At 34.3% G+C, this 26,868-nt stretch overlaps 4 protein-coding genes across 9 annotated transcripts; 3 read left to right on the forward strand and 1 right to left on the reverse strand.

The window, feature by feature from the left end:
* The first annotated feature begins 865 nt into the window (after positions 1-865).
* On the forward strand, positions 866-1,942 carry LOC107625907 (large ribosomal subunit protein uL13w). Its single transcript, XM_016328638.3, has 3 exons — positions 866-1,314; positions 1,402-1,489; positions 1,583-1,942. The coding sequence occupies exons 1-3, from the start codon at positions 926-928 to the stop codon at positions 1,724-1,726; spliced, it is 621 nt and encodes a 206-aa protein (XP_016184124.1). The 5' UTR covers positions 866-925; the 3' UTR covers positions 1,727-1,942.
* Positions 1,943-3,139: 1,197 nt separating this feature from the next.
* Positions 3,140-5,723, reverse strand: LOC107628526 (cytochrome P450 83B1-like). The gene is made up of 2 exons (XM_016331169.3): positions 4,797-5,723; positions 3,140-3,990 (listed from the first exon to the last, which is right to left on the reverse strand). The coding sequence occupies exons 1-2, from the start codon at positions 5,694-5,696 to the stop codon at positions 3,385-3,387; spliced, it is 1,506 nt and encodes a 501-aa protein (XP_016186655.1). The 5' UTR covers positions 5,697-5,723; the 3' UTR covers positions 3,140-3,384.
* Positions 5,724-6,827: 1,104 nt separating this feature from the next.
* On the forward strand, positions 6,828-21,143 carry LOC107627788 (uncharacterized). Of its 6 annotated transcripts, XR_015905271.1 has the most exons (7): positions 18,275-18,445; positions 19,075-19,213; positions 19,732-19,818; positions 19,897-19,978; positions 20,067-20,121; positions 20,294-20,354; positions 21,000-21,046. XR_015905271.1 is itself a non-coding variant. In XM_088505343.1 (4 exons), exons 1-4 carry the CDS (start codon positions 7,264-7,266, stop codon positions 18,396-18,398), a joined length of 543 nt encoding a protein of 180 aa, XP_088361469.1. In that variant the 5' UTR covers positions 6,828-7,263; the 3' UTR covers positions 18,399-18,847. The 6 variants fall into 6 exon arrangements, 1 of the variants encoding a protein (XP_088361469.1); XR_015905269.1 differs by having other exon boundaries at positions 20,294-21,143; XR_015905268.1 differs by adding an exon at positions 17,711-17,911 and having other exon boundaries at positions 18,332-18,445; positions 19,897-21,143.
* A 1,110-nt stretch (positions 21,144-22,253) lies between these two features.
* Positions 22,254-23,734, forward strand: LOC107627789 (pentatricopeptide repeat-containing protein At3g56030, mitochondrial-like). Its single transcript, XM_016330613.1, has 2 exons — positions 22,254-22,296; positions 23,025-23,734. The coding sequence occupies exons 1-2, from the start codon at positions 22,254-22,256 to the stop codon at positions 23,732-23,734; spliced, it is 753 nt and encodes a 250-aa protein (XP_016186099.1).
* Positions 23,735-26,868: the final 3,134 nt, after the last annotated feature.

The following is a 26,868-nucleotide window of genomic DNA, read 5'->3' on the forward strand; positions in this document are numbered from 1 at the left end:
TTCTACCTATCATTATCGAAGCATTTACATAATCTTGCAATATGGATTCTCTAAAAAAATTGGAGAAAATGATACATAGCTTCCTGACCCTTTGTTTCATGGACATTTTTGTCTCGCGGACATTTTTGTCCCTAACCATTGAAAAATACTTTTAAGTCTCTGACCTTCACAAAACTTGGACGGATCAGTCTCTCCGTCCAAATGCCTCCGTCAGGGACTGATCCGTCCAAATTTTGTGAAAGTCAGAGATTTAAAAATATTTTTCAATGGTCAAGGACAAAAATGTCCGTGACCTATTTGTCCTTTTCTCAAAAAATCGATATGCCTATCAAACCAATTTATTTTTAGCGATTAATCGATATAAAATAAAAAGAAATACAAAGATTATTTCTTAAAAAAAATATTGTTATATAAATATATTATTTTATTATATTCAATTTAGTTTTAGTTGAATTTTAATTAAATTTTTAAACAATAAAACCACTAGTTCCATTGGTTTAATAACTATATATATATATATATATATATAATTCTTGGATTTGGTAGGCTAAACCGATCTGCACCGGAAAGAACCCCTGGGACCCGACTAGCCCACCACCAAACAATTCAATCTGCAACTACGCCTTGATTTTCATAACAATCTAATCCTCCATTTGGTCTAAGAAGAAATTAATGGTATATTTTTGTTTTTTGGGTTTCAATTAAAAGCCTAATCCTACAAGAAACGTAGAAACTACCCATTTTACTTTCCTTTTGGGCCTAAGAGGGTAAACCATAACTAAAATTAAATAAAAAGAAGAAAGCCCAAAGAATAAGCCCAAACGAAAAACCCTAATCCCCAGCTTGTTCTGTCACTGATCATATAAATAACAGGCAGCAATTAGGGTTCCAAATTGGGCGTGCATCTCATCAGAAGAAGAAAACAATGGTGTCGGGTTCAGGGATATGCGCAGCGCGTGTGGTGGTCGACGCGCGGCACCACATGCTCGGTCGTCTTGCGTCGATAGTGGCGAAGGAGCTTCTGAACGGTCAGAAGGTGGTGGTGGTTAGGTGCGAGGAGATCTGCATCTCCGGCGGTCTCGTTAGGCAGAAGATGAAGTACATGCGGTTCCTCCGTAAGAGGATGAACACTAAACCCTCTCATGGCCCCATCCATTTCCGCGCTCCTTCCAAGATCTTCTGGCGCACGGTTCGCGGCATGATTCCTCACAAGACGAAGCGCGGCGAAGCCGCTCTTGCTCGCTTGAAGGTTTTCGAGGGAATCCCTCCTCCTTATGATAAGACGAAGAGGATGGTGATCCCTGATGCTCTCAAGTAATTGCTCCTCTTCTTTCGTTATTCGATTTTCGTAGTTTTTATTTTTGTTAATTTAACGAATTACTGGTGAATCGATGGAATTAGGGTTTTGAGGCTTCAGAAGGGGCACAAATTCTGCTTGCTTGGTAGATTGTCATCTGAAGTTGGATGGAATTATTATGATACCATCACGGTTAGTGTGAAAATCTGAATCTTTTGTTGTTCTGTTCAGAGTTTAAAATTACTTGTTTGGAATTTTGCGAGTAATTGGATTTTGGAATCGCAGGAATTGGAGAAGAAGAGGAAGGAGAAGGCGCATTTGCTGTACGAGAGAAAGAAGCAGCTGAACAAATTGAGGGTGAAAGCTGAGAAGGTTGCTGAGGAGAAGCTTGGTTCCCAACTTGATATCCTTGCTCCAGTAAAGTACTGATTTGGCTTTTGTTAGTGTTTTTAAATTTTGAGGTATATTTAGTTGAATCTTCAGTCTTTTCATTTTTGTTTTGGTTGTTGAATTTCTCTTTGGAGCTTATAATTTGTTTTGATGTGATAATCGTGGAAGCTATAAGCTATTTTTGTATGTGATTTTGTAGATTTATTGTTTCATCCTAGATTATATTACATTGCATTTAAGAATGGTTCGTATCAATTACATTTGGACTTCTTTATTCTGAATAATTTTGGTTTGGTTTCAGGGTATATAGACTAGAGAGTAAAAATTAAAATATTCATTTTATTTTTTGAAAATATATAAAGGATAAAATATTTAAAATTTTCTTTAATTAGAAATTAGAAATTAGAAATATTATAATTAGGATGATGGATTAGGATTTCTTATTTTTTCTAAATTTTTTAATGTGATGTGAAACCTTGAATCCTTGATTCGGCAATGCCCAATAAAGATATCAGATTTTAGAGACACTAATAGATGTATCATTAAAAATGGCATTTTTATAATGTAAATAATCGATCATTACTTGCACTTCAGATTGGTTCTTAAACAATTTATTATACATTAGACACTTTTATTCCCTGGCCAATTATTATGATGCTCAAGGTCTCGAAGGTTTGTCTTTGACAAACAAATTAATCCTTCCGTTAATATACTCCATGAAACAATGACAGAATAGTGAGATTGTGAGAATACATCTATGTTCGTTAATTAACACGTGGCATCTTATGGGACAAATTAGTCCCCGTTTACACCACCGAAACAAAACTAAGTTTACCCCTCTCTCCACCATCAATACCAGTAACCACCACCAGATTATTGTTATTCTTTGCAAATCTCGATGCCTTTTATGGATGTTGATTAAGATTCTTCTCATGTTGGGTAAGGTCTTGCTAAATGGTTATATTTCAGTATCAGTGTCTTCCATTTTCACCCTTTATGCAATTCCCAATCAAGGGAGTATAAATTAGCAAGGATATGGTCAAGTGCTGCGACGGCCGTATGCAATTCAGGACAAACTCTTCTACCAGATCCAAATGGAATTAACTCAATTCTTCGGAAATCTATATCATTAGCTCAACAAAAATGTATTTGTATATTAAAACTACATTAAAATTAGTTATTAATATATTTGTGTATAAATACATATATTAAATTTATTTTTAATATATATTTATATTACAATATATATTTTATACTAATAGGTAATAGCTGGTTTTAATAGATATTTAGTAGGATTAAAAATCACCTTTTCTTGGCATAACTTTTGTCGGTCTTGAAGTTTCGGGATCTCTCTCTATAGCACATGCGGTTATATAGATACACTAATGTTTCGGCTGGAATTTCATGGCCTTTTATAATGCGTTTTTCATTTGTTTTTCATGGCATTAGTGGTGCTGGAAGATGACACTTTAGTGTTTATTTAGTTTATTCATTATTCATATATATATATATATATATATAGACACTTTAGTACATCACAACACATGCAATACTGTATATTCCCCCCCCCCCCCCCCCCGGCTAGTAATAACCACCAACACTTCTATTTAAGGTTCCAAATTTAAGCTAAGCAATGCACAAAGGCCACATGAATTATTATTTATCATCATTATTATAAGGTTATACCTAGCTTTGAATTATATGTGGGTCTTTGCGATAAGATAGAGAGGATTTTTCTTGTGATGAGCAATTCCTGGTAACCTTTCATAATCAATGTCTTCCCCTTTGATTCCTTCTGGCAGTTCCCAATCAAAGGAATTTAAAAGATTAGCAAGAATAAGATCAAGCGCTGCAGTTGCTAAAGGCAAACCAGGGCACATTCTACGACCTGAACCAAATGGAAAAAGCTTGAAATCTTGCCCTCGAAGGTTGATATCATTGTCTAAGAATCTTTCTGGATAAAATTCTTCTGGGTCCTTCCAAGATTGAGGGTCTCTATGGATAGCCCAAGTGTTCACATAAACAAGTGTGTTGGGTGGAATTTGGTATCCACCAATGTTGCAACTTTCATGTGTGGCTCTTGGAATTATAGGTGCTGGAAGATGCAATCTTAGTGATTCTTTTATAACGGCTTTGAAATAGGTAAACTTTTGAATCTCATCTTCTTCCAAGAAATCTTTCTTCCCTCCCAAGCTCCTAATTTCTTCTTGAACTTTCTTCAACACTCTTGCGTTTTTTATTAGATTTGTCATGATCCAAACCGTTGTGGCCGCAGTTGTATCGGTTGCTCCAACAAGTATGTCCTAAATCGAGAAGATATTCAAATTAACAATAGAGGAAAAATGGTGAAGAGAATAAAGATTCTTTTTGATATATAGGTGGTTAGATAATTATAATATGAAATGTGTTATTTTGTTTTCGTTAATGTTTCAAATTGAGGCTAAATACTCTTCGTTCTCTGCATGTAAATAAAACGCTATTCGATCTTCATAATAGAATTGGCCATAAAGTGGTATTATAATTTAAGTGCCTATTTTCACCAAGACATTTTTATGTGAAAATGATATTGTAAAGTGTTAAATATTTAGTTAAACATGTTAATTATACATGTCAAATGATTTAACGGTTCACAATATTATCTTCACATGAAGATGTTTTTATAAAAGTATTCGAAAAGTTTTTTGCTGCTAGTAATTTTTTTTAACAAATAAATTTTATTAATTTAAATATGTAAACTCTGAAAAATATAAGTATAAATTATATTAATTCATGTGTGCAAATTTTGATAAATATAAATATAAATTATATATTTTTTGTATGTAAAATTCTATAAATATAAGTATAAATTATTGTTGATCAAATACTGACAAAAAATAATAATATTTACTATATACCATTGTTCGAAGTAGCCACCTATAATTTACATTTGAGTTAAGTTTAACATATTCAAAATCAATACTCCATTTGTTACTTTTTTCATGATGAAGTATAAAAGTACTATTATTTAACGGTATCAAGCAACAAGGAAATTAAATTAGTTTCATGCATGAAACATTATGAAATTACTTAACAAGAAGAAGAAGAAGAATGATTAAGAAAGACAGCAAACCATGATTATTGCTTTGACATGATCATTAGTGAGGTCCATGGATGTTGAATGATCCTTTTGCATTTGAAGCAAGATATCAGTTATATCTTCCTCTCCCTCCAAAACCTTCCTATTAGGATCCGAGTGTTCATCAATGATTTCTTGGTAGAACTCATCCAACTCCTTGAAGTTCTTATCGAGACGCGAATGGAGTCCCATCATCCTATCGATCCAGCTCAGAAAAGGAAAATAATCTGAAAGAAAGTAGGTTCCCAACCAAGCATTACACTCATCAAACAAACTAAGAAACCTTTCCCTCTCAGGCCCTTCATCTTCATAAGTCCTCCCTAGAACAATCTTGCATACAAGATTCATCATAAGGTTGAGGAGTGGATCCTTCAAATTTACAACTTCCGATGAAGTTGCATGCTCATGTATCTTCTTCATCATCTTCTTCACCTCTTCTTTCCTTATCGAGTAATATCCGGCGATGCGCCTAGGGCTAAGGACATTAGAAACACAAATTTTCTTGATCTCCTTCCAACAATTATCGTATGGCGAAAATGCCATCTCGATCCCATCATAAGAAATTCGTTGTTGTGCAACGAACTTAGGCCGTCCACAAACCTTAGGGTCTTGTATTTTCATTGCCTCTTCGGCCAGTTGAGGCGATGAAATAATGATGGCAGGCCTAAACCCTAGCCAAAGGGTGAATATTGGCCCAAATTTCTTGGAGAGATTCCATAGCTGAAGGTGAAGAACTGAGTTATCTAGCTTGTAAAGGTTGCCAATTATGGGAAGGCCTTTGGGACCTGGTGGTAGGGTTTTGCTCTTATGAGGGTTCATAAGGTTTCGGACAAGGAAAAAGATAAACAAAGGAAGAGTAAGATATAGTACTAAAAGAATTAGTGGTGGCATCATTATTGTAGTTTTGTATGTGTTATAATGAAATGCAAATTTAAAGATGAATTAGTTGTGTATTTATAGGACCTAATGTCGGGTTAATTAATTATGTTGCCTTGCCAATTGAAATCAAAATCGACGACTATGTTATATGTACACTAAAATCAGTCACTAAAATCAGCTATTAGTATAAAATACATACTACAATATAAATATATATTGATTTAAACTACATATGTATTTATATATAAATATATTGGTGGCTGATTTTAGTGGGTGATTTTTAGTGTACAAAACATTTTTGAATCAAAATACATATATAATTGCTGTGTTTTTTGGACTAAGAAGAAGGGTTAGGTGAAAAGCACATAGGGGTGGTATCATTATATTTTTATATGTGTTTTATGATCAATCATACATGCTTATTTTAGTAATGTATTTATAGGACTCAATGTCGGATTAATTAGTTATTATGTTGCCCTGCCAATTGAAATCGAAATACACAAATGCTGTACGTGTTTTGGACTAAGAAGAAGGGTTAGGTGATGAAAAGCACGTAAGTCGCACGAATTACGTTATTGAATCTCTATCTTCTAGTAAATAATAGTAACAAATTAAAAAAGCTCGGTTTTTACTAGTAAAAAGGGTTTGGACATAAAATTCTAACAAAATCGTGGTGATGAAATTAAACCAAAAGAATTTACTACAAGAAAAAAGATCTATGACCACGCTTTTTTCTTGCCACGTTTTAAAAGTGTGGCCAAAAGTGGTCAATAGGCACGCTTTTATGAGGGTGGTAATTGATTAGGAATTTGGGCATGCTTTTTTTGCCACGCTTAAAAAACGTGGCGAAAGGGGTATATGGCCACGCTTTATGAGGGTGGCAATTGATTGGAAATTTGGCCACGCTTTTTCTTGTCACACTTAAAAAGCGTGGTCATAGAGAGAAACAGAGACACTTTTAAAGCGTGGCGAAAAGTTTTTAATCTTGGCACGTTTTTAAAACGTCCCCATTTCTAATAACTCTATTAGCACCCTAGAAAAGCGTGCTGAAAAGGTTCCACTCAAAAAAAAAAAAAAAACTCCCTCCCAATTCCCAAATGTGCTACACTAAGTCACTAACTCATCAGACTTCTACTCTTCTCCCCTATTACACACTAACGCTCTGAAAACCCTAACAATCAGACAGAGCTCATCTACGACGCTTGCACTCTCTCATCTACCGAGGCTCCCTCCGTCGTCTCCCCTAACCCGTCTCTGCTGGCGCTCGCACTCCTTCGGAGCTCACTACTCACCGCGTCGGTTAGCCAACGGAGGTCGCCTTTCCTTCCTCCACATCGCCAGTCTTTGCCCTTCTTCCTCTATCGCCTCTTCTCATCTGCTCTACCGCCTTCGCTCCTTGTGTGCTCCGCTTCACTCTCTGTTGTTTTCGCCTCCCCTACCCTCTTTGCTGTTTATGTCATCTCTCTCTAGCCTCTCTGTTTCTATCTCTGCATCTAGAATGCAACCTTAGGTAAATTATTTGGTTAAGTTTTTCTTCGATCTGATTATTTGCTCTTGAATTTGATTTTTTGTTTTGATTTTCATGGTCACCGGGAATGGTGGAAGTTTCGGTTTGGTGAACGAGGACCTTCTCCAAAACATTCTGGCGAGGCTCCGGCTCGTTGGTTCGCTTCCGCTGCTTGTGTCAGCAAATCATGGAGCTCTGTCTGCAATTGAATCCTTACTCGTCGAAAGCTCTCTTCTGCTCTTTCTCTCAATCGTTCACTTTCCGTGAGTTTCACCTATTTCCCCCAAAACAAAACACTTCTTAAAAGCTAGGGTTAATTGAAAATGGAAATGGAGCTTTGTGATTATATTAGCTTATTTTTGGAGTAAAATTTTCGAATTTGTACTCAAAACGGTACATGTTATGTTATGACGCACTTAGGAAGATTGCATTTTTTCCCTAAAATTGGTGATATATATGGAAATGAATTTACAGCTCAAATTTATGATAAGGACTAATTTTATGTCTAGTATTTTTTCTGAGTTACCAATTTGAGCATTTACCTTTAGTATTTATCTTTTTGATAACTCAAATTTATCATCAAATGTGAAAAAGTTTGGTCTGTGTTTCGACAGAAACGATGTTTGTGTGCATGTGTTGAGATTCTTAAATGAATGGTATAAAATAATGTGCATGTCTAGAATTTCCAGCATGGTGCAGAGGTTGTTGGCAGCACTGGCAGCCATTTCCATAATCGTCGCCGCACTTTTTGGAGATTCCGTTGACTGCTTTGACGGTGGTGGCAAATCCGAACCACAACCCACTCTCTACGACGAGCTCATTCTCCCCACCGGTTACCCCTACACCGAATACATGGTAATTGATGAGCGGATAATTTATACGCTTTTTGGCATTATTTTTAGTATGTTTTTAGTATGATTTAGTTAGTTTTTATTATATTTTTATTAGTTTTTAATTAAAAATTACATTTCTGGATTTTACTATGAGTTTGTGTATTTTTCTGTGATTTTAGGTAATTTCTGGCTGAAATTGAGGGACCTGAGCAAAGATCTGATTCAGAGGCTGACAAAGGGCTGCTGATGCTGTTGGATTCTGACCTCCCTGCACTTGAAATAGAATTTCTGGAGTTACAGAACTCCAAATGGCGCGCTCTCAATTGCGTTGGAAATTAGACATCCAGGGCTTTCCACCAGTATATAATAGTCCATACTTTTCCCGAGTTTAGACGACGCAAACTGGCGTTGAACGCCAGCTCTCTGCCCAATTCTGGAGTTAAACGCCAGAAACAAGCTGCAAAGCAGAGTTAAACGCCAGAAACAAGTTACAAACTGGCGTTCAACTCCAAGGAAGACCTCTACACGTGGAAGCTTCATTACTCAGCCCAAGCACACACCAAGTGGACCCCAGAAGTGGATTTCTGCATCATTTACTTACTTCTGTAACCCTAGTAACTAGTTTAGTATAAATAGAACTTTTTACTATCATGTTAGGGGAGATCTTTTGATCATGTTTTTATGATTGAACCCTCTTTGGGAGGCTGGCCTCTCGGCCATGCCTAGACCTTCATCACTTATGTATTTTCAACGGTAGAGTTTTTACACATCATAGATTAAGGTGTGGAGCTCTGCTGTACCTCGAGTATTAATGCAACTACTACTATTTTCCATTCAATTCAGCTTATTCTTGTTCTAAGATATTCATTCGCAAACAAGAACTTGATGAATGTGATGATTATGTGACGCTCATCATCATTCTCACTTATGAATGCGTGCCTGACAACCACTTCCGTTCTACATGCAAACAATGCTTGAATGTGTATCTCTTGGATTCCTTAACCAGAATCTTCGTGGTATAAGCTAGAATTATTGGCGGCCATTCTTGAGAATCTGGAAAGTCTAAACCTTGTCTGTGGTATTCCGAGTAGGATTCAGGGATTGGATGACTGTGACGAGTTTCAAACTCGCGAGTGCTGGGCGTAGTGACAGACGCAAAAGGATTACTGAATCCTATTCCAGCATGATCGAGAACCGACAGATGATTAGTCGTGCTGTGACAGAGCATTTGGACCATTTTCACTGAGAGAATGGGATGTAGCCATTGACAACAGTGATGCCCAACATACAGCTTGCCATGGAAAGGATTAAGAAGGATTGGATGAAGACAGTAGGAAAGCAGCGAGACAGAAGGGACAAAGCATCTCCATATGCTTATCTGAAACTCTCATCAATGAATTACATAAGTACCTCTATCCTATTTTATATTTTATATTTTATTTTTATTTTAATTATCAATTCACCATAAACATTTGAATCCTCCTAACTGAGATTTACAAGATAACCATAGCTTGCTTCATACCGACAATCTCCGTCGGATCGACCCTTACTCACGTAAGGTTTATTACTTGGACGACCTAGTGCACTTGCTGGTTAGTTGTGTGAAGTTGTGACAAAGAATTAAGATTATAAACGCGCATATTGAGTTTTCAACGCCGTTTCCAAGGAATGAACGATCACGATTTCGTGCACCAAGTTTTTGGCACCGTTGCCGGGGATTGTTTGAGTTTGGACAACTGACGGTTCGTCTTGTTGCTCAGATTAGGTAATTTTATTTTAATTTTAAGCTTTTTGTTTTTATTATTTTTATTTTCGAAAAAAAATACATTTTTCCTCTTTTTCGTTTTTCCCAATGAATTTTCGAAAAAAAATACAAATTTTTTTTTTATAAAATCATAAAAACCAAAAAATTTGATGTTTCTTGTTTAAGTCTAGTGTCAATTTTTAAGTTTGGTGTCAATTGCATGTTTTAGAAAATTTGTGCATTTTTCGAAAATTTCATGCATTGCATTCTTAATGATCTTCAAGATGTTCTTGGCCAGTCTTCTTATTTGATCTCTATATTTTCTTGTTTTGTGTCTTTTGTTGTTTTTCATATGCATTTTTGCATTCATACTATCTAAACATTAAAAATTTTTTAAGTTTGGTGTCTTGCATGTTTATCTTTTCTTAAAAATTTTCAAAAATAAGTTCTTGATGTTCATCTTGATCTTCAAAGTGTTCTTGGTGTTCATCTTGACATTCAAAGCATTCTTGCATGCATTGTGTGTTTTGATTCATAATTTTTATGTTGTGAGTCTTTTTATTGTTTTTCTCTTTCTTCATTAAAATTTCAAAAATAAAAAAATATCTTTCCTTTATTCTCTCATAAATTTTCGAAAATTTGAGTTGACTTTTTCAAAACTTTTTAAAATTTAGTTGTTTCTTATGAGTCAAATCAAATTTTCAATTTAAAAAATTCTATCTTTTTCAAAAATCAAATCTTTTTCATTTTACTTTCACAATTTTCGAAATTTTCAAAATTAATTTTCAAAAATCTTTTTCATAATTTCAAAATCTTTACTAACAATTAATGTGATTGATTCAAAAATTTTTCAAGTTGTTACTTGCCTATTAAGAAAAATTCAATCTTTAAATTTTAAAATCATATCTTTTTATTTCTTGTTAGTCAAGTAAGCAACTTTTAAGTTCAAAATCAAATCTTTTTAAATTTCTTTTTCAAATCTTTTTCAAAATAAATTTCAATCACATCTTTTTCAAAATCAATTTCAAAATCTTTTCTAACTTCTTATCTTTTCAAAATTGATTTTCAAATCTTTTCAATTAATCTTATCTTTTTGTTTGATTCTTATCTTTTTCAAAACTACCTAACTAATTCTCTCTTTAATTTTCGAAAACTCCTCCCCACTTTTTCAAAATTTCTTTTCAATTAATTGTTTTAAATTTTAATTTAATTTCAATTTTAAATTTTTGAATTTAGCTTTAATTTTTATTTTTTATTTATTTAATTTTCGAATTCTTCTCTTCTTCATCTCCTTCTATTTAATTATTCATCTACTAACACTTCTCTTCACTCAAAAATTCGAACCCACCCTTCTTCTCTGTGTTCGAATTTTTCTCTTTTCCTTTTTCTATTCTTCTCTTCTTATATTCACATAAGGAATCTCTATACTGTGACATAGAGGATTCCATATTTTCTTTTATGTTCTCTTCTTTTTCATATGAGCAGGAACATGGATAAGAACATTCTTGTTGAAGCTATTCCTGAACCTGAAAGGACTCTGAAGAGGAAGCTAAGGGAAGCCAAAGCACAACTCTCTCGATAAAATCTGACAGAAATTTTCGAAAAGAAAGGAGACATGGCCGAAAATAATAATAATAATGCAAAGAAGATGCTTGGTGACTTTACTGCACCAAATTCTAATTTACATGGAAGAAGCATCTCAATCTCTGCCATTGGAGCAAACAATTTTGAGCTTAAACCTCAATTAGTTTCTCTGATGCAACAGAACTGCAAGTTTCATGGACTTCCATCAGAAGATCCTTTTTAGTTTTTAACTGAATTCTTGCAGATCTGTGATACTGTTAAGACCAATGGGGTTGATCCCGAGGTCTACAGGCTTATGCTTTTCCCATTTGCTGTAAGAGACAGAGCTAGAATATGGTTGGACTCTTAACCTAAGGATAGCCTAAACTCTTGGGATAAGCTGGTCACAGATTTCTTAGCCAAGTTCTTTCCTCCTCAAAAGCTTAGTAAGCTTAGAGTGGATGTTCAAACCTTCAGACAAAAAGAAGGTGAATCCCTCTATGAAGCTTGGGAGAGATATAAGCAGCTGACCAAAAAGTGTCCCTCTGACATGCTTTCAGAATGGACCATCCTGGATATATTCTATGATGGTCTGTCTGAATTATCAAAGATGTCATTGGACCATTCTGCAGGTGGATCCATTCACCTAAAAAAAACTCCTGCAGAAGCTCAGGAACTCATTGACATGGTTGCAAATAACCAGTTCATGTACACTTCTGAAAGGAATCCTGTGAGTAATGGGACGCCTCAGAGGAAGGGAGTTCTTGAAATTGATGCCCTGAATGCCATATTGGCTCAGAACAAAATATTGACTCAGCAAGTCAATATGTTTCTCAGAGTCTGAATGGATTGCAAGCTGTATCCAACAGTACTCAAGAGGCATCTTCTGAAGAAGAAGCTTATGATCCTGAGAACCCTGCAATAGCAGAGGTGAATTACATGGGTGAACCCTATGGAAACACCTATAATTCCTCATGGAGAAATCATCCAAATTTCTCATGGAAGGATCAACAAAAGCCTCAACAAGGCTTTTAATAATGGTGGAAGAAACAGGTTTAGCAATAGCAAGCCTTTTCCATCATCCACTCAGCAACAGACAGAGAATTCTGAGCAAAATCCATCTAGCTTAGCAAATATAGTCTCTGATCTATCTAAGGCCACTTTGAGTTTCATGAATGAAACAAGGTCCTCCATTAGAAATTTGGAGGCACAAGTGGGCCAGCTGAGTAAAAGAGTCATTGAAACTCCTCCTAATACTCTCCCAAGCAATACAGAAGAAAATCCAAAAGGAGAGTGCAAGGCCATAACCTTGCTTGGTGTGGCTGAATCCAGAGAGGAAGAGGAGGACGTGAATCCTAGTGAGGAAGACCTCCTGGGATGTTCAATGACCAATAAGGAGTTTTTCTTTGAGGAACCAGAGGAATCTGAGGCTCATCTAGAGACTATAGAGATTCTATTGAACCTCCTTTTACCATTCATGAGCTCTGATGACTATTCATCTTCTGAAGAAGATGAAGACATTGCTGAAGAGCAAGTTGTTCAATATTTAGGAGCAATCATGAAGTTGAATGCCAAATTATTTGGTAATGAGACTTGGGAGGATGAACCTCCATTGTTCATCAAGGAACTAGATGCCTTGGTTCAGCAAACTCTACCTCAAAAGAGACGGGATCCTGGTAAATTCCTAATTCCCTGTAACATAGGCACCATGACCTTTGAGAAGGCTTTGTGTGACCTGGGGTCAGGCATACACTTAATGCCACTCTCTGTAATGGAGAAACTAGGAATCTTTGAGGTACATGCTGTCAAATTCTCATTAGAGATGGCAGACAAATCCATGAAACAGGCTTATGGAATAGTAGAGGATGTGTTAGTAAAGATTGAAGGCCTTTACATCCCTGCTGATTTCATAATCCTAGACACTGGGAAGGATGAGGATGAATCCATCATCCTTGGAAGACCCTTCCTAGCCACAGCAAAAGCTGTGATTGATATGGACAGAAGAGAGTTAGTCCTTCAACTGAATGAGGACAACCTTGTGTTTAAAACTCAAGAATCTTCTTCTGTAACCATGGAGAGGAAGCATGAAAAGCTTCTCTCACTGCAGAGTCAACCAAAGCCCCCACAGTCAAACTCTAAGTTTGGTGTTGGGAGGCCCCAACAATGCTCTGAACATCTGTGAGGCTCCATAAGAGCTCATTGTCAAGCTATTGACATTAAAGAAGCGCTTGTTGGGAGGCAACCCAATGTTATTTAATTATGTTTATTTATTTTTCATTGCTATTTCATGTTTTCTGTAGGTTGATGATCATGTGAAGTCACAAAAATTACTGAAAAATGAAAAACAGAATGAAAAACTGCACACCCTGGAGGAAGAGCTTACTCGCGTTTAAACGCCAGTAAGGGTAGCAGAATGGGCGTTAAACGCCCAGTCTGGCACCATTCTGAGCGTTTAACGCCAAAAACAAGCACCAGACTGGCGTTTAACGCTAGAACCAAGCATGGAAGTGGCGTTTAACGCCAAGAATGGGCAAAAAGCTGGCGTTAAACGCCAGAAACAAGCTACCTTTGGGCGTTTAACGCCAAAACCAAGCAGCAAGCTGGCGTTTAACGCCAAACATGCATGCTAAGGGCGTTTTACACGCCTAATTGGAGTAGGGATGTTAAGTCCTTGGCCCCTCAGGATCTGTGGACCCCACATGATCACCTCAGGATCTGTGGACCCCACAGGATCCCCACCTACCTCACCTCTTCTTCTCTCCTCTTCACACATTTTCATAACACTCTTCCCCAAAATAACCTCCACCAATCACCTCCATTACTCCTCCAACCCACCTACACCCACCCACTCAAATTCTAACCATTCACACACCTCTCTCCCTCTCCTCCATTTCTCTTCTTCTTCTCCTTCTTTCTTTCTTCTTTTGCTTGAGGACGAGCAAACCTTCTAAATTTGGTGTGATAAAAGCGTTGCTTTTTGTTTTTCCATAACCATTTATGACACCTAAGGCTAGAGAAACCTCTAAAAAGAGGAAAGGGAAGGCAAAAGCTTCCACCTCTAAGTCATGGGAGATGGAGAGATTCATCTCAAAAGCTCATCACTAAGAAAAGGATGGAGCACCAAGAGCACTCCATCATCCTCCATGAGATTAGAGAAGATCAAAGGGCTATGAGGGAGGAACAACAAAGGCAAGGAAGAGACATAAAGGAGCTCAAGAGCACCATTGGTTCTTCAAGAGGAAGAAGGCCCCACCCCCACTAAGGTGGACCCGTTCCTTAATCTCCTTGTCTATTTCTTTTTCTGTCTTCATTCTCTATGCTTTATGTTTATGTTTGTGTCTTTACCACATGATCACTAGTGTCTAGTAACTATGTCTTAAGGCTATGAATGTCCTATGAATCCATCACCTTTCTTAAATGAAAAATGTTTTAATTACAAAAGAACAAGAAGTAAGTGAATTTCGAATTCATCCTTGAAATTAGTTTAACTATTTTGATGTGGTGACAATACTTTTTGTTTTCTGAATGAATGCTTGAACAGTGCATATGTCTTTTGAATTTGTTGTTTATGAATGTTAAATATGTTGGCTCTTGAAGAATGATGAAAAAGGAGAAATGTTATTTGATGATCTGAAAAATCATAGAATTGATTCTTGAAGCAAGAAAAAGCAGTGAATACAAAAGCTTGCAGAAAAAAAAAGAGAGAAAAAAAATATGGCGAAAAAAAAAGAGAAAAAGAAAAAGCAAGCAGAAAAAGCCAATAGCCCTTAAAACTAAAAGGCAAGGGTAATAAAAAGGATCCAAGGCTTTGAGCATCAGTGGATAGGAGGGTCTAAAGGAATAAAATCCTGGCCTATGCGGCTAAACCAAGCTGTCCCTAACCATGTGCTTGTGGCGTGAAGGTGTCAAGTGAAAAGCTTGAGACTGAGCGGTTAAAGTCGTGATCCAAAGCAAAAAGAGTGTGCTTAAGAACCCTGGACACCTCTAATTGGGGACTCTAGCAAAGCTGAGTCACAATCTGAAAAGATTCACCCAGTTATGTGTCTGTGGCATGTATGTATCCGGTGGTAATACTGGAAAACAGAGTGCTTTGGGCCACAGCCAAGACTCATAAAGTAGCTGTTCAAGAATCAACATATTGAACTAGGAGAATCAATAACACTATCTAAATTTTAAGTTCCTATAGATGCCAATCATTCTGAACTTCAAAGGATAAAGTGAGATGCCAAAACTATTCAGAGGCAAAAAGCTACTAGTCCCGCTCATTTGATTGGAGCTAAGTTTCACTGATAGTTTGGAATTTATAGTATATTCTCTTCTTTTTATCCTATTTGATTTTCAGTTGCTTGGGAACAAGCAACAATTTAAGTTTAGTGTTGTGATGAGCGGATAATTTATACGCTTTTTGGTATTGTTTTTAGTATGTTTTTAGTTTGATTTAGTTAGTTTTTATTATATTTTTATTAGTTTTTAATTAAAAATCACATTTCTGGACTTTATTATGAGTTTGTGTGTTTTTCTGTGATTTCAGGTAATTTCTGGCTGAAATTGAGAGACCTGAGCAAAGATCTGATTCAGAGGCTGACAAAGGACTACTGATGCTGTTGGATTCTGACCTCCCTACACTCGAAATAGATTTTCTGAAGTTATAGAACTCCAAATGGCGCGCTCTCAATTGAGTTGGAAAGTAGACATCCAGGGCTTTCCAGCAATATATAATAGTCCATACTTTGCCCGAGTTTAGATGATGCAAACTGGCGTTGAACGCCAGCTCTCTGTCCAATTCTGGAGTTAAACGCCAGAAACAAGCTGCAAAGCAGAGTTAAACGCCAGAAACAAGTTACAAACTAGCATTCAACTCCAAGGAAGACCTTTACATGTGGAAGCTTCATTACTCAGTCCAAGCACACACCAAGTAGGCCCCAGAAGTGGATTTCTGCATCATTTACTTACTTCTGTAACCCTAGTAACTAGTTTAGTATAAATAGAACTTTTTACTATCATGTTAGGGGAGATCTTTTGATCATGTTTTTATGATTGAACCTTCTTTGGGAGGCTGGCCTCTCGGCCATGCCTAGACCTTCATCACTTATGTATTTTCAACGGTAGAGTTTCTACACACCATAGATTAAGGTGTGGAGCTCTGCTGTACCTCGAGTATTAATGCAACTACTGCTATTTTCCATTCAATTCAGCTTATTCTTGTTCTAAGATATTCATTCGAACACAAGAACTTGATGAATGTGATGATTATGTGACGCTCATCATCATTCTTACTTATGAACGCGTGCCTGACAACCACTTCCATTCTACATACAAACAAGGCTTGAATGTGTATCTCTTGGATTCCTTAACTAGAATCTTCGTGGTATAAGCTAGAATTATTGGCGGCCATTCTTGAGAATCCGGAAAGTCTAAACCTTGTCTGTGGTATTCCGAGTAGGATTCAGGGATTGAATGACTGTGACGAGCTTCAAACTCGCGAGTGCTGGGCGTAGTGACAGATGCAAAAGGATTACTGAATCCTATTCCAGCATGATCGAGAACCGACAGATGATTAGCCGTGCTGTGACAGAGCATTTGGACCATTTTCACTGAGAGGACAGGATGTAGCCATTGACAACGGTGATGCCCAACATACAGCTTGCCATGGAAAGGATTAAGAAGGATTTGATGAAGACAGTAGGAAAGCAGAGAGACAGAAGGGACAAAGCATCTCCATACGCTTATCTGAAACTCTCACCAATGAATTACATAAGTACCTCTATCCTATTATATTTTATTTTTATTTTAATTATCAATTCACCATAAACATTTGAATTCGTCTGACTGAGATTTACAAGATGACCATAGCTTGCTTCATACCGACAATCTCCGTGGGATCGACCCTTACTCACGTAAGGTTTATTATTTGGACGACCCAGTGCACTTGCTGGTTAGTTGTGCGAAGTTGTGACAAAGAATTAAGATTATAAACGCGCATATTGAGTTTTCAGCGCCGTTACCAAAGAATGAACGATCACGATTTCGTGCACCAGTAATCCCTCACTCTCTATACCTTATTCCCAGTTCTCTGCCTGGTTGACAGTTAGTTATTAAACCCACCCAGCCTACAGTTCACTTAGTTTATGATTGACTAGGTTCTTAAATATTTATTGCATAGGGAAGAGCTTGACCTTTCGTTGCAATTGTATTGTGTGATTAGAAGATCTATTTTATTAAGGTTAGTTGCTTGAATATTGTAAACTTGGGACTAGAAGCAGTTGTTTAGTTATTGTGCAAACAATTGATTCATAGAGACTTGGATACTTATAACTACATGTATTTCACCATGTTCTTTAGGGATGAAATGTCCAAATGTAATTTTGAGCAGATAAACTATTTTACCCTTCTGTCTGTTTGCTTGTCCTTCTTTCCTTGCAAAGGTTTGGTCCGAATTTAGTTCTTCATGTGTCTGATAATCCTGTATTTGATTCTTCCATACAGATATTTTATGAGAAAAGAGGACAATGGAAGGCTGCAATTCAATCACGGGAGTATATTCGATCCTTTCAGCGTTATTATAGCAACACGTACTTGGATGGTAATAAACACAAAGCAATTAACTTGTAAGAAACAGGGTCATCTGTTGTCATTAACCCATTTGGAAATTCTAAGCAATAATTTAAATAACCTTATTGTTAGGGAAAGTTAGATTTAGGAAATTATCCTTACTAAATTCTCTTTCTTCCTAAATTATTTCTACCCACTTACACTCGTCTATTTAATCGGAGATATGATTGAAATAAATTAATTAATATTACTTAGATTTCCTAAATAGAAAATTCTTTTTTAAAGAAAAATGGATTTTGCTAAGTGGCTAGAGAATTATTTCCAGTAGGAGGGATTACGTCCAGATAATTGTTTCCATAAAAAGTTATATATAGTTATATAGTTATATACTTATCCTAGTTGCATTATAGTGGAAGATTAAACTGTTTTGCTTGATTTTATATTTGGTTAGGTTCTTGGGCCATTTTCAGCCACAACAGGGAAAACCAGCACTCTGGGAGCTAGATTCAGATCAGTAGTGCACTGTTGGGAAACACGACCCTTCTTCAGTTGATAGCAATGTTAGGTATGATTACTAATATATACCAACCAAACTTTCGTTAGCCAATTTTGATCTTTTCTGCGTAATTTCATTTATACTTTCCTATTTAAATCAGCTTTCATTCTCAACTTATTCTCAAATTGAAATAGAAGTTAAGCATATGAAGTTATACATCAACCTTGCTGAATTTGTGATGCAAGGAATTCAGAATTCCTTTGTAGTGATACTTCAAATGCATACTAAGATAATCTTGTGTAGTTAATGGTAGTGTTAATATGAGTAGTGAATGCATCTCTTCTTTTTTTTTTCCCTATCACTCTTTATCAAAGTGTACTCTAGCTACATTCCTCTATGAAATTGCTACTAACAATACAGAATGACCACATTAAATGCTCAGTTTAATGTGTAACCAAAAGAAAAAAAGAAATAAAGAAAGAAAAGAGCTCAATTTGGTCATTTTACTTCAAACAACGTGTTTGCTCTAACTTATGATGTAATTAATGGACCATTTAGGCAGTATTTGTCTTAAAATTCATGTGGATGAAAAACAAGGGTGTACAAGATATATGCTTCTTGAATCTTATTAACTGATATTCTCCATGACTGACTTCCACCTTTGAAAAATTAACAATGCTATTCATTTATTTTGTTAGGTCGACTATTAGAAGATCGCTATCAGATGGCAGTATTCTCTACGAAACTGATACTACAATTAGGAGCATGGAACATATAAATTGTCAGCACTCTGGAAAAAGTGATCAGCATTTGTGGAAGTGATGTTTGTCGTTGCAGGTATGCTTAATTAATCTTGTGCATAGTGCAGCAAGCACACAAACTAAATTTTTGTACTTGGATATACTTATGTCCACTTTGTTGGCTAAATATAAGTTTCGTATTTTTCTAAAAGGAGAATCTTCTATCTAAAATGTAGTTCAAGGCCAGTTTGAATGAATTTCTCAGGGAACAAGCTTGCTTCAATGGGCATAAATTTTTACTATAATATTTTTTTCTCATGTTTTTAGGATTTTGTCCTAGTTTAGATTATATATGTGTTGATGTTGGCTTTGTTGCCATGATTCAAACTGATGGGAACTAATCATGTTATGGATGAGGTAAATACTTTTTTGCCTCAACTTCTACTCATTTATAAAAGTGGTTGACATGCATAAACTATTTGAAAAGTTGCAATCCTTTTAAATGAGAACAAACAAATTTTCAATTCTATTTTCTTCGTATGTTCATTCTGTTTCTTTAGTAATAAGAGTTGGTTCCTAATCCCTTCTTTTACATTGCTTTTTGTTTGGTTTCAGGCTGATAAGCTTTTGTCCCCAGAATTCCAACCTTCTATAGTTATTAATTTTGATTTTCCCAAGAATTCAGAAACTTATCTCCACAGGGTATACTGATATTTTCTCATTCCCTTCCTAATTTATTTGCCTTGACACTGATTTCCTGTTCTAACGGATCATATACAGATATACAGGTCAGTTGCTCAGGGAGGTTTGGGCATCTTGGTTTAGCAATTAACTTGATCACTTATTGGGACCGCTTTAATTTGTATGTAATTTACAGTCTGTTAAATTAATGCATTTCAACTGTATATGCTATAGATTTATTATGCATTCTGTCTTTTGTGCTGATATAGGATTGAACAAGAATTTGGAATTGAAATAAAGCAAATTCCACCACACATTGACCAGGTATGACAGGATGGAGTTTAATATCAACCTTTTAACTGGCAGATATTTTGCTGGGTTCAGTTTGGATTTCCCTTAATTTCATTTTCAGATGTGTTTGTTGCCAATATTAGTAACATGCTGGTTCCTGTTTGGCAGATATTTTGCTAACATTTGTTTTTGTTGCTAACATTAGTAACATCAGTTTGGGGGGAATGAGAAGAGTTTTCTATTTCTCTCAGGGACGGAGAGAACAGGTAAATCACAAAAATGCTTTACTATGTTTGGTTTTGAAAAAATCCCAAAAAAAAGTTATAAAATTTTCTAGTGGATCTTGAGCTCAGGTATTTGGTCAAAATTTGCAACTGCTTCACTTAAGTTTTTTTTTCAATTTGAGCTAGATGGTTTGATTTCTTTTGTTGCCCTTCTTTGTTTTTTGTTATTTCATTGTGCAATTTTTGATTTATAACTTGGTTATTATATTTTATTTGCTCTTTCTACAGTCGTTTGAGAAAAATTAAAAGTAAGTGTTGTTTGTAGTGAAAAAATTTTTTTCTTTTATCAAAATGTTAGAAAAATAAAAGGAAGTATCATTAACTTCATCACCCTCACTTGATAAGAATCCACTTGTTTTCTTGTTTGTTAATTAAGTATGAATTTGGTGACTATTTGATTAAGGAATACACAGTTGGTGGCTATTTAGTTAAGTATGAATTTGGTGACTACTTGATAAGAATCCACTTGTTTTCCTGTTGTTGTTATTGGTGGTGTTTTTTTAGGGATATTGAAAGATTGATAGAAGTTGAGGATAAATTGGTATTGGTGATTTTTATACATACTTATTTTTATTTTTGACATTAATAGAGAGATGCTTGAGCCTTTGCTATATATTGCTGTTGCAGTTGGCCTGCACTTGGACGTCTCATACCCTAATTTACTTCCAAAATAGGTATGTCACGTTGCTTTCCCTCCGTGATAGGCTACTATGGTTACTATCTATTTGCAACTTATTCCAAGATATTTCAGAAATTGTTATAAAATTATACAAAATGGTTGAACTCAGAATTTTATATGCATATCTTTAGAATTATCTCTCAGGAATAATGGTGGCGAATTGCATGTGATCAACTTATGCCATATTTCAATATGAAGATGTGACACACCCTTATTCCAAGTCTTATATATTTTTTTTATGATTCCTTCTTTAATATTTATCATGGCAAGATGCTTTATAATTTGCTTACCTTCTGTTTTTTCGTTATTCATATGATCATACTTGCATATTATTCGTGAAGTGTATTGTAGAGCTTTCCATTTGGTTCTTTTATCCGAGGAAGGCCTAGTACAAGCTTGGGGTGATTTAATGACATTTTTTAATTCCTTTCCTAAAAAGTTATTTTTGTTTGTTTGTAAATTTCATATATACTGTGGTTGCATGTATAGAGATGACATGGCTAATTTGGTTTGAATTCTATTAATGTAATATTATTTTTTATTGATTAATTTTTTTAAATGACATTTACATATTTTTGTTAATATTTTTTTTGGAGTGTTTTAGAGTGTATGTAAAAAAGCATATACTAATTTTTTTAAATTGATAAGGATATAGCCACGCTTTTAAAACGTGGCAATATATTTTTTTAATTGGATAATGATACAGCTACGCTTTTAAAGCGTGGCAATAGGTTCATTTCTAGGTACGTTTAAACAAGTGTAGCCTTATTGTTTCTTATCGGCACGCTTTTGAAGTGTACCCAAAACTAACTTTTTGGGCACGCTTTAAAAGCGTGGCGATATGTACACTTATCGGTACGCTTCTCAAGCGTATCTATAGGTTAAGACCTATGGCCATGCTTTTTAAGTGTGGCAAGAGATAAAAGCGTGCCAACAAAAAAAACGTGTCGATAGGTCTACAAAAGCGTGTCGATAGAGCAATCGGCACGCTGGCGGATGTGACGCTTTCAAAAGCGTGCCGATAACTCAAAAAACGTGGCGAAAAACTATCGATACGTTTTTTTGTATTTTTTTAATACGCTTTAAAAGCATGGCAGAAAATTTATTTTCTTGTAGTTTGTTCTATGTGTATATATTCTTGATGGTGGCATCACAAATTTGGGAAATGTTATTGTCCTATATATAGCATTTGTCCGCTTCCGATGTCGTTGTTTTCAAATTTTGATTTGTTGATTAAGGACTCAGGTAGGTAGGTAGTCGCAAGTCAAACGAATAGTCAAACCAAGAATAAGTTTCTTTCAAAATTTTGAAATCATAAATACTAATGCAATGTGGGACATGTAGACATATAGGTTGTGTTTATTTATAAAGATAATATACTGAGATATAAATACAAAAATATAAAATTATATTTAGTAGATAAAATATGAATAAAAATATTATATTTTAATATATTAAATTAATATATTTTATATTTTTTTGATAGAAAAAATATAAAAATATAATTTATTTTTTTATTTTTTTGTATTATTATTATTAAATTTTTTTAATTTTATTTTTTATTATTTTATTTTTTATTCTATATTTTATGTAAAAAGAATATAAAAATAAATTAATATCTTTGTTTTTTATATCTTGTCTTATTTTGTCTTATTCTTAAAATTAAATGCAACCATATAGTTACAAAAATTAATGTTGTCTCACTAGCTCAGATAAACTATAGTACTGACCTAATTTAGTTCTGTGAATTTTGTTAGATGATTATTAAAGTCAAATATGTGTAGCCAATATTTATTGAAACGATGTAATATATATGTAAAGGAAAAGTATATGGAATCAAGAGGTTATCAATAAAAATTTAAAATTAATTAAGTAAACCTAATTAAAACTTATAAAAACTTTCCTCTTCTCTTTCACATTAACCTACCCACCTCCAACAATCACACACACAAACCTCTCTCTCTCACTGTCAGGTCCTCTCCGCCTCCCCACCGCGACCCACTCCTCTTCTATCACCGACATTTGGCTCGTCGGCGAACTCACCAATGCTGCTGGAAACTCCGGCGACTTCCATACTCTCCGCGACGCCCTCAACAAGCGCATCCAAGACAATTGTTTCAACACGAAGTCCACCTTCGACTTCGTCACCAACAAAACCTTCTCCTCTTCCCTCCTCAACTACCTCCTTCAAACTCTATCCACCCTCAACCACGGCGTCACTCGCAAGAACGCGTTCGATTCCCTCATCACGCGCCTCTGCAAGTTCCAGCCCGTCGATGACGCGCTCCACGTCATCGAATATATGGTACGTACCGACGCCGGAGGCTGCCGCCCCAATGCGACCACCTTCTACCCCGTCCTGAATATCCTAACGCGCCAGAAAGTCATAGACCACGCGCGACGCATGGTGGATTTCATGTCCACGCTTGGCGTGAATCTAGATCTGACGGGACACAACTACTTTTTCGTACACTGCTACGCTAGAGACGTGGCTGCTGCTGCTGTAGTTTTGAAGAAGATGGAGGAAGATGGGATTGGTGCGGATGCGCGTACGTTCGACGCGCTTGTGTTGGGCCCGTGTAAGGTTAAGAAGGTGGATGGTGCTATGATGCTAGTGAGAAGGATGGTGGATGATGGAGTTCCTATTAGGTGTTGGGATATTAGGTGCCGTTTTGATTATTAAAGAGACTGCAAACTACACAATTACAGAAATATAAAAAAAAAACATTCATTTAATATAAAAAAAACATCCTAATAATACTTAACAAAAGAAATATCCAGTTATATTTTAGCAAAAATAATTAAATATCTATAAAATTTAAAAAAAAATATGAAATTCTTAAAGAAATAGAGACATTCACATTTGTAATACAAAAAATTCGAAAAATATATAAAAGAACATCCATTTAGTATGAAAAAGAAATATTCTGATACTTAACAGAAGAAACATCCATATATATTAACTCGTAGAGATTTTGAATTCACCCAAAAATATTTAGCTGATTTTTGCCTAATACTCTTTTGATTCCTAGCATTCGTTCGTATGTAAATTACATTGATCTTCTAGCTGCATGTGTGCAGAAATTTATAAAATACGAAAAAATTAATAATGTATTGGTTAACTGTTCGTAAAAAAATGGTGAATTCTCTAAAATTTTTGAATCTGAAGGATGGAGATGGGATTGTGCATTCCCTTTTTTTCGTACAAGTTTATTTTTATTTTTATAAATATAATCATTTACTTATATAGTAATAAATTAATGTAACGTTAATTTTGTTTTCCTAATTATACTCCTAAATTAGTGAATAAAAATAAATAAATTAAAAAAGTAATTAAAGAGAATAATTGTTACTGTTAAGGACGATTTTATTATTACTAAACTCTTATAACTTCAATGCTTTAAGGGCAAATTAGTTAGATAAACTAAAACATGCAAAAATTATTTTTTAAGAAAAAATAATAAATATTTAAAAAATAATTAAATACATCATGGTGAAATAATATTGAATATTGTATTATTATGATTTTATTTTAATTATTTAAATATTAAATTTTATAATTTAACAATTTTATTCTACTTAAATTATCATCATTATACTATAGACAAAAATGAATATTTAAATATAAAATTAAAATTAATATCCAAAAAGGCAAAAACCAATAATAAAAAGTACAACCAGTTAAAAAAAATACTTAAAAATCTTATAAAATTTTTTATATTTATCCGATATTATTATTATTATTATTATTATTAAATACTATATAAACTGCTGGAAAGTCAGCAAAGAATTCGATGGTCCCAAAACGTTTGGACCATTAAATAGTCTCATAACAAAACATATTTTTTAAGTTTTTTAATAACTGTTAAATAGTCTTTATTTAATTTTAATTATAAATTAGTCCTTTATATATTATTTAATTATAAAATCTATTTTTTATTTTTTTATTATTCATCTATCATGTTTATTGAGAATCAAAAACTAAAACAATAACAAATTAGATCTTCCATTAATCGTAATAAATATTTTACAATCTTAATCGATTATAATTTTATCATTGATCCAATTACATACGTATTGGGTTGGAAAAATCGTGTTTGTTAAAAATTCAATCGATTGGATGCACGAACCAATCGATTGAAATTTAGACTTCCCAAACTTCAATCGATTGGAATTAATACACAATCGATTGAAGTTTGCAAGGCATGTGGGATTTTTCTTATCGGTTTAACTAGGTATCCTTTAAAAATGGTACAATATTCAGCCTTTTATTACAATAATTTTAAAAATATTTTGTATATAACATCATACTATTAGATGTGTTATAATTAAAAAATAAAAACATAATTTTTATGATTATACCAACTACATCTTCTCTCAAACTCTAGATTTTTTCTTTGCTTCTTTACACACACTAATTAAGTATAAAACAATTTATTTGTAACAATTCTATTGATAAAATCAAATTTGTTCCAATTAAATAAGAATGAAATTTTCATGTTTATTTTTAAATATAATTAAAAATGATGAACATGATATTTCATAACATTAATTAAGGACATATATGAAAAGTGGTGATACCTTTCACCAATAAAGACGAGAGGGTGCTTCAGCTGGAAGGTGGTGATACCTTTCACCGATGAAAATGAGAGGAGACTTCAGCTGGAAGGTTCCTGTTTCGTTTGAAATTCACTAATGCAATGTGAATGTTACATAAAAAAAAATAACAAATCATATTTGTTATGTGAAGTTACGTAAAAGAAGCAAAGTCCTAATAACTAACTATGAAGTGGGAGAGAATTTAGGAAAATTTTTGTTTTTAATATTTAAATTAAATTTATTTATAGATATGTATCTAAAAAATAGGAATATGTTTCAATAAAAAAATAATTAAATATTATTAAAGGCTGATTAAATGCTGATTAGTGTTGTACAAGTAGCATTTTCCTTTTCTTATTCAATCGATTGGTCATATTACCCAATCGATTGAAATCATCAAAGCAATTTGGATTTAGTTAATTCAATCGATTGGTTCTGTTACCCCCTCAATAAATTATTATTTTCGAAAATTCCATTTTTTAACTTTAATTCCCCAAATATGAATTTTTTTATGCAAAGCAAGTTCGCCGCACTATAATTTTTATAGAGTTTGCCTAACCCGACGAACTTCACCTCAAATTCTAAAAAAAATGGGTAACTCAAGTTCTTAAACTTCACAATAGACAATGACAACCATTATCATCGTCTCTGGAGTACATAGGAGTTTACAAGAATATTGGAAAAATAATAGTTTTTTTTAATTTAGGTTTAATTACTCTGCAGGTCCCTATAGTTTTACCGAATTTTCAATTAGGTCCTTATACTTTTTTTCTTTTCAATTGGGTCCTTATACATGATTTTTTTTTCAATTTAGTCCCTGTTAACGTTAAACGTTAAAAAAATGTTAGTGTATTATGAAATTACTTGTATACCCTTGAAAAGAAAAAATAATATATAGGGACCCAATTGAAAAGAAAAAAAGTATAGGGACCTAATTGAAAATTCACTAAAACTATAAATATTCAATAAAAGATATTCCTATGATCCCTATTCAATGATTCTACGACATGAAAATATTCCTATAATCCCTTTTATTTTGTCACAATCATTCTTTTGTTTATTTATATACAAATTGTACCAAAAATACCTTCTCTTTGTTTATTTTTACTTTCAAAATACCTTATCTTAAGGTCATTAAAAAAAACAAGTAATAGATAAAATAAAACAGAAATAGTAGTAATAAGTATATATAAAACTTTCTACTAACTTCTTGATGGC

This window comes from Arachis ipaensis, chromosome B2, assembly GCF_059453495.1.
Source record: "Arachis ipaensis isolate K30076 ecotype BB chromosome B2, ASM5945349v1, whole genome shotgun sequence".
Classification (NCBI taxonomy): Eukaryota; Viridiplantae; Streptophyta; class Magnoliopsida; order Fabales; family Fabaceae; genus Arachis; species Arachis ipaensis.

Bases quoted from the DNA above. Each gene is read 5' to 3' on its own strand.
- LOC107625907 (XM_016328638.3), top strand. From the start codon at position 926: ATGGTGTCGGGTTCAGGGATATGCGCAGCGCGTGTGGTGGTCGACGCG. The intron at 1,315-1,401 runs GTAATTGCTCCT...CGATGGAATTAG, and splicing joins GTGATCCCTGATGCTCTCAA to GGTTTTGAGGCTTCAGAAGG. The intron at 1,490-1,582 runs GTTAGTGTGAAA...TTGGAATCGCAG, and splicing joins ATTATTATGATACCATCACG to GAATTGGAGAAGAAGAGGAA.
- LOC107628526 (XM_016331169.3), bottom strand. From the start codon at position 5,696: ATGATGCCACCACTAATTCTTTTAGTACTATATCTTACTCTTCCTTTG. The intron at 3,991-4,796 runs GTTTGCTGTCTT...TTCTCGATTTAG, and splicing joins ATGTCAAAGCAATAATCATG to GACATACTTGTTGGAGCAAC.
- LOC107627788 (XM_088505343.1), top strand. From the start codon at position 7,264: ATGGTCACCGGGAATGGTGGAAGTTTCGGTTTGGTGAACGAGGACCTT. The intron at 7,452-7,877 runs GTGAGTTTCACC...TAGAATTTCCAG, and splicing joins CTCTCAATCGTTCACTTTCC to CATGGTGCAGAGGTTGTTGG. The intron at 8,044-17,814 runs GTAATTGATGAG...TCTTCCATACAG, and splicing joins ACCCCTACACCGAATACATG to ATATTTTATGAGAAAAGAGG.
- LOC107627789 (XM_016330613.1), top strand. From the start codon at position 22,254: ATGTCGTTGTTTTCAAATTTTGATTTGTTGATTAAGGACTCAG. The intron at 22,297-23,024 runs GTAGGTAGGTAG...TCTCACTGTCAG, and splicing joins TTTGTTGATTAAGGACTCAG to GTCCTCTCCGCCTCCCCACC.